This window comes from Chlorocebus sabaeus, chromosome 3 (genome assembly GCF_047675955.1).
Source record: "Chlorocebus sabaeus isolate Y175 chromosome 3, mChlSab1.0.hap1, whole genome shotgun sequence".
Lineage (NCBI taxonomy): Eukaryota > Metazoa > Chordata > Mammalia > Primates > Cercopithecidae > Chlorocebus > Chlorocebus sabaeus.
In genome coordinates, this window is record NC_132906.1 from 21,169,908 (window position 1) to 21,183,806 (window position 13,899).

Sequence of the window (13,899 nt, forward strand, 5' to 3'; positions counted from 1 at the left end):
GCTGCGCCATCTAATCCCTATGTCTGGCGGTTCTGGCTCTATGAGAACAAAACTCACCCCGGGGAAACCCCCCAGGCGGGTAAACTGCTAGCCAGTGCAGACTGCCCCCCCTCTGGGTGCAATACTCCAATTTACCTCAATTTCACTAAGTTCCAGATTGTCCAACCAGGGATACCCATGATCTGTTTTGAATATGATCAGACTGAATATAATTGTAAAAATTATTGGTGGCACCAGAATGCAGGTTGCCCATACCACTATTGTAAAATGCATTCAGCCAGGGTATGGGACGAATACCCGAGAAAGTCTAACCTCCTCAGGACTCGCTACCCGACAGGGACTCCTAACATATACACTTGGATAATAACAGATCCAGGGCACCCCCGGTGGACATCACCCCAACATGGGGCAGTCTACTACTATTCCAGTAGTAGCTGGCCTAGTAGCCATCTGTACCTGTGGCGGAGTCTAGTCCAGATTCAACCCTTAATCCATACACAAATCCACAGACAAGAAACCAAGCTATCACAAGACTTGCAGCCCTTCTCCTGGCTAACCCTATTGCGAGAAGGGCTAGCATTCGCCAACCTCACCGGGTTAGGCGACCTGTCCTCTTGCTTTATGTGTGCAACCCTAGGAAGACCACCATTAACCGCTGTTCCCCTATCCTCCCCTCCCACAAACTATACGACGGGTTTTAATTCATCAACAGTCACAATACCCGATGTGGCCCTGTACCGTGACCCATACCAAGAGAAATATCCCTACTGTTATTCGGCATTTAGCAACAGCCTCTGCAACCAATCGACTACATACCCTAATAGCCCCATATATGCTCCCCCTGGTATATTCTTCTGGTGTAATATGACTCTGTTAAAAACTCTGTCCAAAAGCATCTCTGACGGACAGTTGTGCATCCCTGTTACACTAGTCCCCCGACTGACCCTGCTAACTCCTGCAGAGTTCATAGGCTGGGCAGGGACTGCCCCAACTGAAACTGCGCGACATAGACGAGCAGTTTTTCTACCACTAATTGCCGGAATATCCTTAACCACCTCTGTCGTCGCAGCGGGGTTAGCAGGAGGGGCCCTACAACACTCCATGATAGAAAACGACAAGTTGTTACAAAAATTCTCTGTTGCTATGGAAGACTCCGCCTATTCCCTAGCCTCCCTTCAGCGGCAGCTCACCTCCCTAGCACAAGTCACCCTTCAAAACCGCAGAGCCTTAGACTTACTCACGGCTGAGAAAGGAGGTACCTGTATGTTCCTCAGAGAAGAATGCTGTTTCTATATAAATGAGTCAGGATTAGTTGAGGAAAGAGTCCAACGCCTACACAAACTAAGCTTAGAAATGAAAAAGCAACAATTTACTACAGCCGCTAACAATTGGTGGAGCTCTTCAATGTTTTCCCTTCTGGCACCCCTTTTAGGCCCCCTAATGTCTTTACTACTTCTATTCACTATAGGCCCCTGTGTAGTAAATAAAATTTTACAATTTGTCAGAGAAAGATTTGATACCATCCAACTAATGGTCCTCCATAGCCATCACCAGCCTCTCCTGCACCCAGAAAGTGAGACTACATTATAAAACTCTGGAAATCCAAGATTGGACATCCAGTTACTTATGTGAGGGGGAAATGAAAGGACACAAAGACAGATGTGTACCCGCCCCCACCCCGCTACACCCTTTTGTTCTGCTCTCTAATCTTTGCACATACCAGAGATTTCGTAAGTTCTGTGAGTACCTGTTTTTTGCACATACCAGAGATTTTGTTTTGCACATACCAGAGATTTTGTTTTTGCACATACCAGAGATTTCGTGAGTACCTGTTTTTCTGCACGTACCAGAAATTTTGTAAGTTCTGAGGCAAGGTCACAAGATGTGTTTTAAGTAAGATAAACTATTGCTGCCATAAACCTGCTCTCCCGCCTCAAAGGTTGAACCGAAATATCAGAAATGGCGGGAACCAATCATAGTTAGCCAAATCGCCTTGTTCAAACACTAGCCAATCATATATCTGATTTGTATAATAATTCTATGCCCACTTTTTTTAGACTATATAACACTGCTCGGAGCTCAGTGGGGGAGCTCTCCTGCCCGTCTCGTTTCGCGAGCGAGGGAGAGTTCCAGGTTCGAACCTGTAATAAAGATCCTTGCTGCTTAGCTTTGACTCTGGACTCTGGTGGTCTTCTTCGGGGAATAAACGGTCTGGGCATTACAGAACTGTGAGTCAATCAAACCTCTTTTCTTTATAAATTACCCAGTCTTGGGTAGTTCTTTATAGCAGTGTGAGAACAGACTAATACATTACCTAAAACGAATTTTGGAAACAAATCAGCTCATTAAAAAGTGCAAGCACAGCCTCATACTAAGCCACCTGTTCACTGTGTTGCTGGGGTTTTTTTTCAATTTATTTTCTTGAGCCAGCATTCTTTTGTGGATATCAATTGATACTAGACAATCAGGCCTTGTGGTCCCTCCTCTGGACTGGCCCCCTACAGACTTCCACACTCTGTGACACTCAGTGGCCACAGGCCACTGGAAAATTGGATGTGTGACTGAGTCTTTAAGAGGCGGAGTGACTTACTTTAATTCAGTAAGTCAGTATGTTTTTAAATGCAGATTTTTCTACAACAGGGAAAAGCTGTTAAATTTCTTGTCTCAGCTCTGTCTACCACTACTTTGGAGGGGCTACAGGTATCAGTGAGAGAAACCAAAGTCAGATAATGCAAACTGGGGCATAAAATGTTCTGCTTGAATGTCAAGAACGGTTCTTTGGGTGTGGTGAAGGGTTCATGCCTACATTTAATTTTCAAAATGTCTTTCTTAAAAATATGCCAAAAAGATACCTAGAAAAACACGTATCACTGATTGAAATATGTAATGCATTTAAATATACATACATACATACACACACACACACACACACACATATATGTTTTCATAATCACACTAATATCTGCCTTGCTCATACTGATGATGGTCAAATATTTTGGGAGAGAACATCTGGCAGCCTCTGTCTACTCATCTTTTCCTCTACAAAACTCTTTCAATACCCTGTTCTAGCTATGATTAACCTTCCAAACTTCTCAAACAGTCAGGTTCTCTCTCCACTCCACACATTGCTCAAATTGCTTCCACTGCCTCAAATACCCTGCTCTTCCCGCCTTCTTAACCTGGCTACCTACTCCTACAGTTTCAGTGATCTCTTCCAGGAAGCCTTCACACAGGCATACACGAATACATGACTAGCAACTCATGCACAGATACTTGCATACTTGACTAGTACCTCTTGCTTACTTCTATCAGATTATATTGACTACCGTGTATAGAATGATCTGTTTACTTATCTGTCCCCTGCCACACCAGCCATAGGGCATCAGGTTCACCAGGACTGGCGTCTTTATTGCTGCATGTTTCCATTCTTCACACAGCACCTGGAAAATAGGTAAATAAATATTAAGTGAGTGAGTGAATGAATGAATGGGATGAAGGAATGAATTCTTGCTACTGACTGGTGAATAACTGCCACTCGCATCCACCTCCAATTCAACTCTCATGCTGGAATCTGAAATTGAAGGCTGGTGGACAGAGAATTTAGTCTTCCTAGGTAAAATGCAGCTACCTGACTTAACCATCCACACTCCATGTGGATGGGATAAAAACACCTAAGTCAGTTTTTCTTGTCCTGGTGATTTTTGTAGCAGTTTGTAGCTCATTTTTATCAAGTCTAGATACAATTTTCTTTCATGTGCTATGCAGTCTTGGTTCCTGTAACACAAACCTCTTTAATCATTAGTCTGTCTGGTAGAATTTGATAGGGGCCATATAAAATGCTTCTCTTCATCTGCTAATAGCAATTTATGGACACTTACTATGAGCAATATACATTGCAAAAGACCAGAAAACTCACCCTCTGGTTATGATTTGGCACTGTAACATGATAGCCTGGAAACTAGTCTGATAGTTTAATCAGTGCTACGTGATCCTTATTTGTGGTTGGCTGCCTCATCAATTTTCATCTGGGAATTAAAATGGACTGTGAGGCAGATATGGCATTAATTATGGGAGAAATTGGTTGCAATATGCCTTGAGGTAAAACCCTTCTGATGGGAACCCAAGATTGAAAGAAAGCCAAATTATAAAAGGATGATTTACTGAAAAAGGCAACTGTATGCATTACCGTCACTGCTTAGCAGAGAAAAAGGAGCTGATAAACCAGAAAGATTGTGGAATGACAGAAAAGTGAGAAAATCTCTAGGTCTAGCTCTCTCAAAAAAAGATTTATTCTTATGCTGAATGCATTATATTTCCCCAGATACATACAACATTTTCCAAAAGTGTGCTTCAATTAATAGGCAAGCAAGCATTAATACTAGTTGGCAGGGTCCCTATTTTCTTCTAGATTGAAATATATTTTACTAAGAACTGAATAGGGAGCATCTAGGGACACCAAAGTTAAAATTCATTTTACCAGTTATATTATCAGATGTTGCATCAATTTTCTTACTAAAATATCACATTTTTTTCCCTGAAGATTTCAAAAACCTTCTTAGTTAACACCTTATTTTTCCTGTCACTGAATCTTGATAAGGTAAAATACAGAGGCAAAGTCATAACAGAAATGACTATCCTCCATTTAATATGAGAAAACTGAGACATAGGAAGCTTAAGTTAGTGCATTGTTTAAAAGCAACGTATTTTTCTTCATTGGATACAAAACAGAGTGAATTATCAAGGAAAATACCAACTGGGAGTTAACACCCCTTCCCATATCTCACCCAGAAAAAGGTCAGCACTGTATTTTTATGAGTTGCGATGTGTTTACCCATACCCAAACAGAAAGTGAGGAGCTTTCGTGTTGCAGGTAGAGAGTAGCACAATACAGTGGTTAGCAACTGGGTCTGGAGCCAGGCCATCTGCACCCAAATCCTGTTTCTGCTACTTACTAGTTGGGTGACTTTACCGTTGGTCTCTGTGCCTCAGTTTTCTCATCTGTATAACTGAGATAGCATAAAAGTACTGGCTGTGATCTTGAAAAGTAAGACAGATCCCTTCTTAAGGGGAGGAGTTGCAGGAACTGTTTGAAGTAGATAAAGCAGATGCTTCTGGACCCCAGGGAAAGTTAAGAGTCCTAAGACCAAGAGTAGGATGGGATTTTGCAGGTTGCCACTAGTAGGAGAGACCAAGTGGTACCCAGATGGGAGACGACAGGATACCTGAACCTCGGACTCTGGTTAGGAACCCAGGGGCCTAGAATTCCAGGGGCAGGTTTGTAGTTAATGGAGCAGATGGCCCTGGCGGGGCGTGTCTGAGTTTGTCTGCAGCCCAACCAAAGCCAGAGGACCAAGCCTTGACCACACACCTGCAGCTAAAGGTGTTTTCATTGTGTGTTCCCATTCTTTACACTGCCCCCGGAAAGTTCGTAAATAAATGCTGAGTGAGTGCAGCCACTGTGAACCAAATATCTGGCATTTTCTCCATTTTTGTGTTTTCAAGCAACCCCCCTAGTCCCAAATCTAGAAATCTTGAGAGGACAGAAAAACACAGAAATGACAGAGGATGAATGTCCCACCAACCAAATATGTGGATAGTCAGGAAGATTAAATTTGATTGAGAACAAAAAGGAAAATGTGCTTTTATCTCACTCTACTGTTGGGGACTAAAATCAATACCTGCTGAATCAGTTACAAACATATTGGTAACAAAACCCCTATTGGTAACAGAAAATACGGCAGTTTATTCAATCATGATAGAAAAATCTAGAAGTAGACTACCCAGACTGTCAATGATACCATCAAGGTCTTCTTTCTGCTTTGCCATTCTTAGCGTGTAGCTTTTGTCTGCTTTGTTACAAGACGGCAGCTGGTCCCCTAAGTCATTTGCCCAGGGAGGAAGAAGGAACAGGGGGTAGGGAGGAAGGGGTGGTATTTAAATCAGGAAAGCAAACACTTCCCAGAAGCTGTCACTTTATATTTCACTGGCCAGGACTGTGCCACGTGCTCATCTTTCTGATGTGTGATGATGAAGCTATAATTTTCAGCTGGGCACATGGCCATGCTGAACTAAATTAGTGTCTATTAATGAGATTGAGAGGAAATGGACAGACAGAAGGAAAACAGCTAATAGTGTCTGCCACACATATTTTTCCTAACATCTGAAATCTACCTTTATCTATGTAAGAAAATTTATATCTTGTTTAAAGCAAACCACATAGACTTTTTAAAAACGACAATTTGATTTTAAAAATTGGGCAATTTTATTTAAATAAAGAGTTTACAAAACAGGCGCCTGTAATCCCAGCTACTCGGGAGGTTGAGGCAGGAGAATTCCTTGAACCCAGGAGGCGGAGCTTGCAGTGAACCAAGATCATGCCACTGTACTCCAGACTGGGTGACAAGAGCGAGACTTCATTTCAAAAAAAAAAAAAAAAATTTGATTTATATAATGTTTTTAATAATGCAAAAACATCTCTAATCTCAAGGAGGCCTAGAGATAATCTAAGCCACTCTTTCATAGCACAGTTGAGAGACTGAGACCTATAAAAATGTCATATAATTTTCTCAAGTTTTGACAGTTAAGTAGTGGCAGGAAAGAAATTAAAAGTCTTGCAATAATGGATGACAAATTTTCAAGAATATCTTTACATTTTAGACTTTGAGTCTGTAAAATTGGTAAATAATAGCAGTTTTCATGCTGCTGATAAAGACATACCCAAGACTGGGAAAGAAAAGAGGTTTAATGGATTCATGGATCCACATGGCTGGGCAGGACTCACAAACATGGTGGAAGGCAAGGAGGAGCAAGTCCCATCTTACACGTATGGCAGCAGGCAAAGAGAAGAGAGAGTTTGTGCAGGGGAAACTCCTGTTTTTAGAACTGTCAGATATCGTGAGACTTATTCACTATCACAAGAACAGCACAGGAAAGACCCCAGTCCCATGAGTCAATTACCTCCCACTGGGTCACTCCCACAACATGTGGGAAATCAAGATGAGATTTGGGTGAGGACACAGTCAAACCATATCATTCTGCCCCTGGTCCCTCCAAATCTCATGTCCTCACATTTCAAAACCAATCATGCCTTCCCAACAGTCCCCCAAAATCTTAACTCATGTCAGCATTAACTTAAGAGTCCACAATCCAAGCAAGTCCCTTCCACCTATGAGCCTGTAGAATCAAAAGCAAGTTATTTACTTCCTAGATACAATGAGGGTACAGGTATTGGTTAAATACAGCTATTCCAACTGGGAGAAATTGGCCCAAACCAAGGGGCTACAGACCTCACGCAAACCTGAAATCCAGCAGGGCAGTCAAATCTTAAACCTCCAAAATGATCTCTTTGGAGTCTGTGTCTCATGTCCAGGTCACACTGATGCAACAGGTAGGTTTCCATAGTCTTGGGCAGCTCTGCCCCTGTGGTTTTGCAGGGTACAGCCTCTCTCCCAGCTGCTTTCACAGGCTGGCATTGAGAGTCTGTGGCTTTTCCAGTCACACGGTGCAAGCTGTCAGTGGATCTACCATTCTGGGGTCTGGAGGACAGTGGCCCTCTTCTCACAGTGCCCACTCCACTAGGCAGTGCCCCAGTAGGGACTCTGTGTGGTGGCTCCGACCCCACATTTCCCTTCTGCATTGCCCTAGCAGAGGGTCTCCATGAGAGCCCTGCCCCTGCAGCAAACTTTTGCCTGGACATCCAGGCATTTCCATACATCATCTGAAATCTAGGCAGAGGTTCCCAAACCCTAATTCTTGACTTCTGTAGACTGGCAGGTTTAATATCATGTGGAAGCTGCCAAGGCTTGCACCCTCTGAAACCACAATCCAAGCTCTACATTCGCCCCTTTCAGCCATGGCTCTAGTGGCTGGGACGCAGGGCACCAAGTCCCTAGGCTGCACACAGCATGGGGACCCTGGGCCCGGCCCACAAAACCACTTTTTCCTCCTAGGCCTCTGGGCCTGTGATGGGAGGGGCTGCTGTGAAGACCTCTGACATGCCCTGAGGACATTTTCCCCATGTCTTGGAGATTAACATTATGCACATTTCTGCAGCCAGCTTGAATTTCTTCTCAGAAAATGGAATTTTCTTTTCTATCACATTGTCAGGCTGCAAATTTTCCAAACTTTTATGCTCTGCTTCCCTTATAAAACTGAATGCCTTTAACAGTACCCAAGTCACCTTTTGAACGCTTTACTGCTTAGAAATTTCTTCCACCAGATTCCCTAAATCATCTTTCTCAAGTTCAAAGTTCCACAAATCTCTAGCGCAGGGGCAAAATGCCACCAGTCTCTTTGCTAAAACATAATGAGAGTCACTTCTGCTCCAGTTCCCAACAAGTTCCTCATTTCCATCTGAAACCACCTCAGTATGAACTTTATTGTCCATATCACTATCAGCATTTTGGGCAAAGCCATTCAACAAGTCTCTAAGAAGTTCCAAACTTTCCCATATTTTCCTGTCTTCTTCTGAACCCTCCAAACTGTTCCAACCTCTGCCTGTTACCCAGTTCCAAAGTTGCTTCCACATTTCAGGTATCTTTTCAGCAGCATCCCCCTCTACTGGTACCAATTTACTGTATTAGTCCGTTTTCATGCTGCTGATAAAGACATACCTGAGACTGGAAGAAAAAGAGGTTTAATGGACTTACAGTTCCACATGACTAGAGAGGCCTTCCCACAATCATGGTGAAAGGCAAGAAGAAGCAAGTCATGTCTTACATGGATGGCAGCAGGCATAGAGAGACAGCTTATGTCTCTGTCAGATCTCATGAGACTTATTCACTATCACAAGAACAGCACAGGAAAGACCCAGTCCCATGATTCAGTTACCTCCCACTGGGTTTCTCCCACAACATGTGAGAATTGTTGGAGTTACAATTCAAGATGAGATTTGGGTGGAGACAGGGAGAGTCTTTAAATGATTAGTTCAATATAATACTAAATGTGATTTATTTTGAATAACTTTGTAAGGATTATTTCAAAAATAAGTACATAATTAGATAATTCTTTATCAGACCATATGCACATGATTTTCATTTGAAAGTATAAGGGTAATAAAAAGGGAAGTCTCTTACAAGGGTAAAATACTAACACTACTACTTACTAACCACATAATCCATAGGCAAGTTACTCACCCTCTAAGCCTCAATTTTTTCAATTATAAAGAGAGATGAAATTTTGCTATAAGATTTTTGAGGGGGCTAAATTAAGCAGTGTATAGATAGTATATAGCACAGTGCCTGCTATTTAATAGGTTTCCAATAAGTGGTTGTAGATATTGTTGTTATCCTCATGGTGTCATCATCATCATTATCATATTCTTGGGAAAAAACTCAGCCTAGGGTTCTTCATATTTATTATGAGATAAAAAACTGGAATTGTAAGAGTAGATTCAGAAAGGAAAAGAAGATACTGAGAAGGGATTTCAGAACAACTTCCTCTCTGAAGTAAAGAACAGTTAGGGAAGAATAACTGGCCACCTAGAGGTGCCTCGGGTAGCTGAGGATTCTCCCAGGAAGTCTAGGCAGAGAACCAACATTAAACTCTTCTCTCGGGGCCTGGTGAGAGCTATGGAATGACCCATAGAATCCAGAGATTCCTTCTTCTTTATACCAGGGGCTGAGTTTGAGATGTTATGGCTCCCAGAGGTGCCTTAACTGATGGAAGCCTGTGACTCATCTGGGGGAAAGTCATCATCCATTTGCCCATAGATCCCTTCCAATCCCAGTGGAACCAAAAGGAAACTTACAGGTGAGTCATATGGCTCCCAATCTTTATGGCCGTGATCAAAAGGGACCTGCAAGTAAAGAGGCTGCCACTCTAAGCTTCAACAGAGAGCTGGTAGTTTTACCCAGTTTGTTTATTGGTGGCTCCCAAGAGTAGCAACTGCTGTGCCTTCTACTATTTATCTACTAGTTGTCAGCCCTCTAAAAAAGAAGCTCACAACCTGGCTTACCTGTTGAGGCAATAATAATTAAAAACAAATATATATACATATATTTAGGCAAAGAAAAATTGCATGTAAGGGACTCAATAGCCAGACAGAAACAGACAAAGGAGACTAGAAATATCAGCTGGTTGCCAATATTGATGGAGAACTGGTAGAAAATAAAGAAAATATTTTAATTAAAAAGTAACAAGAACTTACTTCTCTTTTTGATAATGGCAGGGTAGGCCATTAGAGCCAATCTTCCCACTGAAGTAGGAAATATATAATAAATATACACTTGAAATATTCAGAAAACTAATAAAACAATGAGGAATTAAAGAGCAAGATCTAGAGAAAAGAGAAAAGCCTGCTAAGTGAGCCACACATTTTAGGGCAGCTTTCTCTCTAGGGGTGTCTGCTGTCATTTAAATATGCAACTGAGAAGATGAGCAGAGTTCTGAGAGCCTTGGGGAATAAACAGACAAATGCTGCAGTTCAAGGATTACCAAAGAAGGAGAAACTTGTGTACTTACAAAAGAATACACCCTAGGAGTAAGGGTGACCTATGAGTAAACTGAACCTCACAGGGACTGAAGGCCAGCACTGAGTCATCTTATTTCCTGAAATTAAATCAAGGTGGTCTGGGATGGCTAAAGCCTCTGGTCTCCTGCCAGAGACTAGAAATTATTTCTATAATTTTTATAAGTAAAAACTAGCACTCAATAAAAAATAATCAGGCATACACAAAGACAAGACAATATGAAAAAGGGGGAAATAATACAGAATAGAAACAGATCAGTAGAAAACAATGTAACACAGTTGACAGATATTTCTAGTTACATTTTATATGTTCAAGGAGATAAAAGATGAGAATTTCAGCAGAGAACTGAAATCTGAGAGAAAGAGAATTCTAGATCTGAAAAAATTAACTGATGAAATTAACTCAATTTACAGGATTAACAGAAGATTAAATGCAAATTAAGAAAGAATTCATGACTTGAAAGATAAGAAAGAAGAAAGATTCTGAGTTAATTTTATTCCAAGTTAAATTAACTCTGAATAGTCTTGCATAAGTAAAGAAACTTCCTTGGGTTTTGAAAATATGAGGAAACAAGCCACATGAACAAGAGTAAGCAAAAATAGTAATAAAAAGCTCTATCAGACCATATTTATTTCACATCACAGAATAATTAAATGAAGAATATAAAATAATGTGTTTAAGATATTTAAGGAAATAAAAAGTAATTAAAACCATGAGCTGATAATTAACATAGTATCATGGAAGAGAAAGATTTGAAAACTAACCAAATATCTCTTTCTCCCATGTACAAAAATCATCATCATTAACATGTAAAAAGCCAATAGAAACCTTAAATTGTATATAGGACTCAGCCAATTAGAGGTAAGTAGGGTTCTTAAGGATAGAACTGAAGAAATTTTGTAGAAGATACACAGCGAGAAAAAGAGATAGAAGCAGTAAAGAGCAAGGAAGATCAGAGACGTGGAGGATAGATTAAAATATCTATATACAAAAGACCTAAGTGGCATTCCAGAAGAAGCAAAAAGAAGTTGAAAGAGGCCATGGTTGAAGAAATAATGGATGAGAAATTTCTAGAATTAATGAAGGATATGAATCCTTGGATTCAGAAAATGTAACTATTACTATACAGGATAGAAAAAAAAAGAAATCTACAATTAAACTCATCAGAGTAAAACCGCAGAATATCAAAGACAAAGGGAACATTTTAGAAAGGAAATAAAGAGAAAAAATGACAAATCACGTACAGAAGAGTAATAAACTGGCAGCTGATTTCTCAACAGTGAGAATGGAAATCAGAAGAAAATAAATCATTTCTAGATACCCTCAAAAATTAAGAGAGAGAGAGAGAGAGAAAAAATTTCTCACCAAAAGTCCCTCAGTAAAAGAAATTGTGGAGATTATGCTTGGTTAGAAAAAAAGTGATCCTGAAAGAAAGGTCTATCATACAAAAGAAATGTTGGCAAAACATTGGTAAGTGTATGACTGACTCTAAATCATTAACTATGTAAAGTAATGAGAAAATGGCTAACATGAAGGATCAAAAATTGAAATTAAAGATTAAACAACAATGACATATAAGTAGAGAAAAATCAGCTTGTCTATGTCTAATTATTCCTCATCATTATTTTGTTGGGATTGCACAAAATGCATGGTTTAACTTGGCAAGGATTTAACTTCTTTTTTGTTGTTGTTAATTTTATTTTATTTTAAGTTCTGGGATACACGTGCAGGACATGTAGGTTTGTTACATAGGTGAATGTGTGCCATGGTGGTTTGCTGTACCTATCAACCTATCACCTAGGTATGATTAATTTCTTTGTAATATAGCATCTCTTTCTCTCCCATACCTTTTCCTTTGTTCAAGTCATTATTTTTATGTACTTTATGTCTTATAAAGTTTTATTTTATAGACATTGCACATTTCTTCTTGAGTTTATTCTAGGAAATTCTAGGAAATTTATCTTGTTATTTATTGCTATTATAAATGGGGTCTTCCATTATATCATCCAATTGGTTGTTGACCATATATATAAAAGTTAATTATGTCTTTATATTAATTTGGTAGTAATCATATTTCTGAATTATCTCATTGTTTATAGCAGTGTTTCAAGTGATCTTTAGTTTTCCAAGTTTAAAAAGTATATCATATGTAAAAAAAGATAATTTTACCTCCTCTTTTCCAATGTATACTTCTCTTGCCTGTTTGTATCAGCTAGTACCTCATTCTAAACAATGTTAAATAATAGTGGTGCTAGTGAATATTCTCTTATTTCTGATTGTAATGGAAATGTTGTTAGAGTTTGTCCACTAAGTATGATGCTATTTTGCGAACTAAGATGGGCATTTTTTATCACGCTAACGAAGATCTACATATTTCTATTTAATTGAATTTTAAAATAAAGAGTGAGTGTCAAACTTTTTGAAAGGCCTTTTTAGTGTCTCGAGAAACAATCATTGTACATTCCCAATGCACATCTACTAATATGATGAAATACATTATAATGTGTTTCCCTAAACCAAACTAGACATGTACCACTCTAATACATTTCACAGGGCCATGTGTCTTATCTTCCAAGGTGCTCCTGAATTTTGTTGAATTTTTTAAATTTGGGATAATAGCTTCACTATTCATAATCAAAATGAAAACTTGTACCTTTATTTTTGTGCAACCTTTTTCAGTATTTGATGACAATGTTATATTCACATCATTTAAAAATATTTGGAAGAATTTATTTTTCTAGGGGCTGTAAAAGTTGAAATTTCATGGGAATTATCTACAGTGCCAGATAACATCTTTTTCACTGAAGGAAGACATTTCCTATTACTGATTTTTTTTTTCTTTTGTCCTCCAGTCCAAACCTGGAGGAGGCAGAGACAGCAAAGTGGGATGGAGTAAAGGGGTTATAAGAAAAAGATAAAGCAGCAAGTGGAAATATTGATGTTGGTAATGCCTTCTCTCCTCATCTTTGGCTTCTCAGCCTGAAGCAGTTCTGAGCTGGGAGAAGGTAGAACCTTTAACTTTAAATGAAGTTCAGAATTTGTATTATTAAACTGTCTGCCTCTTCAAATTGCTGGACTTAGACTATCCTTGTGACTTGAAGTGATTGAGGACTTTTTATAATCTAGAAGTTACTGGAAAATCTATTGGACTTAAACAAGCACATTGAGCAGGTTTGAAAGGACCTCAGGAGGAAACATAAAGTTATTTTATGATTGCACCCTGTTGAGTTCATCTCTTGCTATGTGACAGTTACACCTGCCTAGGACACTATGAGCAATAATGAATAAAACAGCCCAGCTTGTTTAAAGGAGTACAAAATGAAGGGGGAAAGTCTTGACTTCCTTACAGTCATCATCGAACAGAGCTCTTTCCTCCATTTCCATTTAAATTGTAAACCCTATCTAGAGGAGCCTCACTTATTTCAGAAAG

At 39.6% G+C, this 13,899-nt stretch overlaps 1 protein-coding gene across 22 annotated transcripts in view; it reads right to left on the bottom strand.

Annotated features, from left to right (window-relative positions):
* The window catches only part of EPSTI1 (epithelial stromal interaction 1), a 315,408-nt gene that overhangs the window by 137,729 nt on the left and 163,780 nt on the right, over positions 1 to 13,899 (bottom strand). For all 22 annotated transcript variants that reach the window (XR_012092040.1, XR_012092053.1, XR_012092052.1 and 19 more), the window contains one exon: positions 3,350 to 3,440. Coding sequence is in view for 9 of the 22 variants with exons in the window: in XM_037986754.2 (XP_037842682.2) it covers positions 3,350 to 3,440 (91 nt within the window). In the remaining 13 variants the exon portion in view is untranslated. The remainder of the gene's footprint in view (positions 1 to 3,349; positions 3,441 to 13,899) is intronic.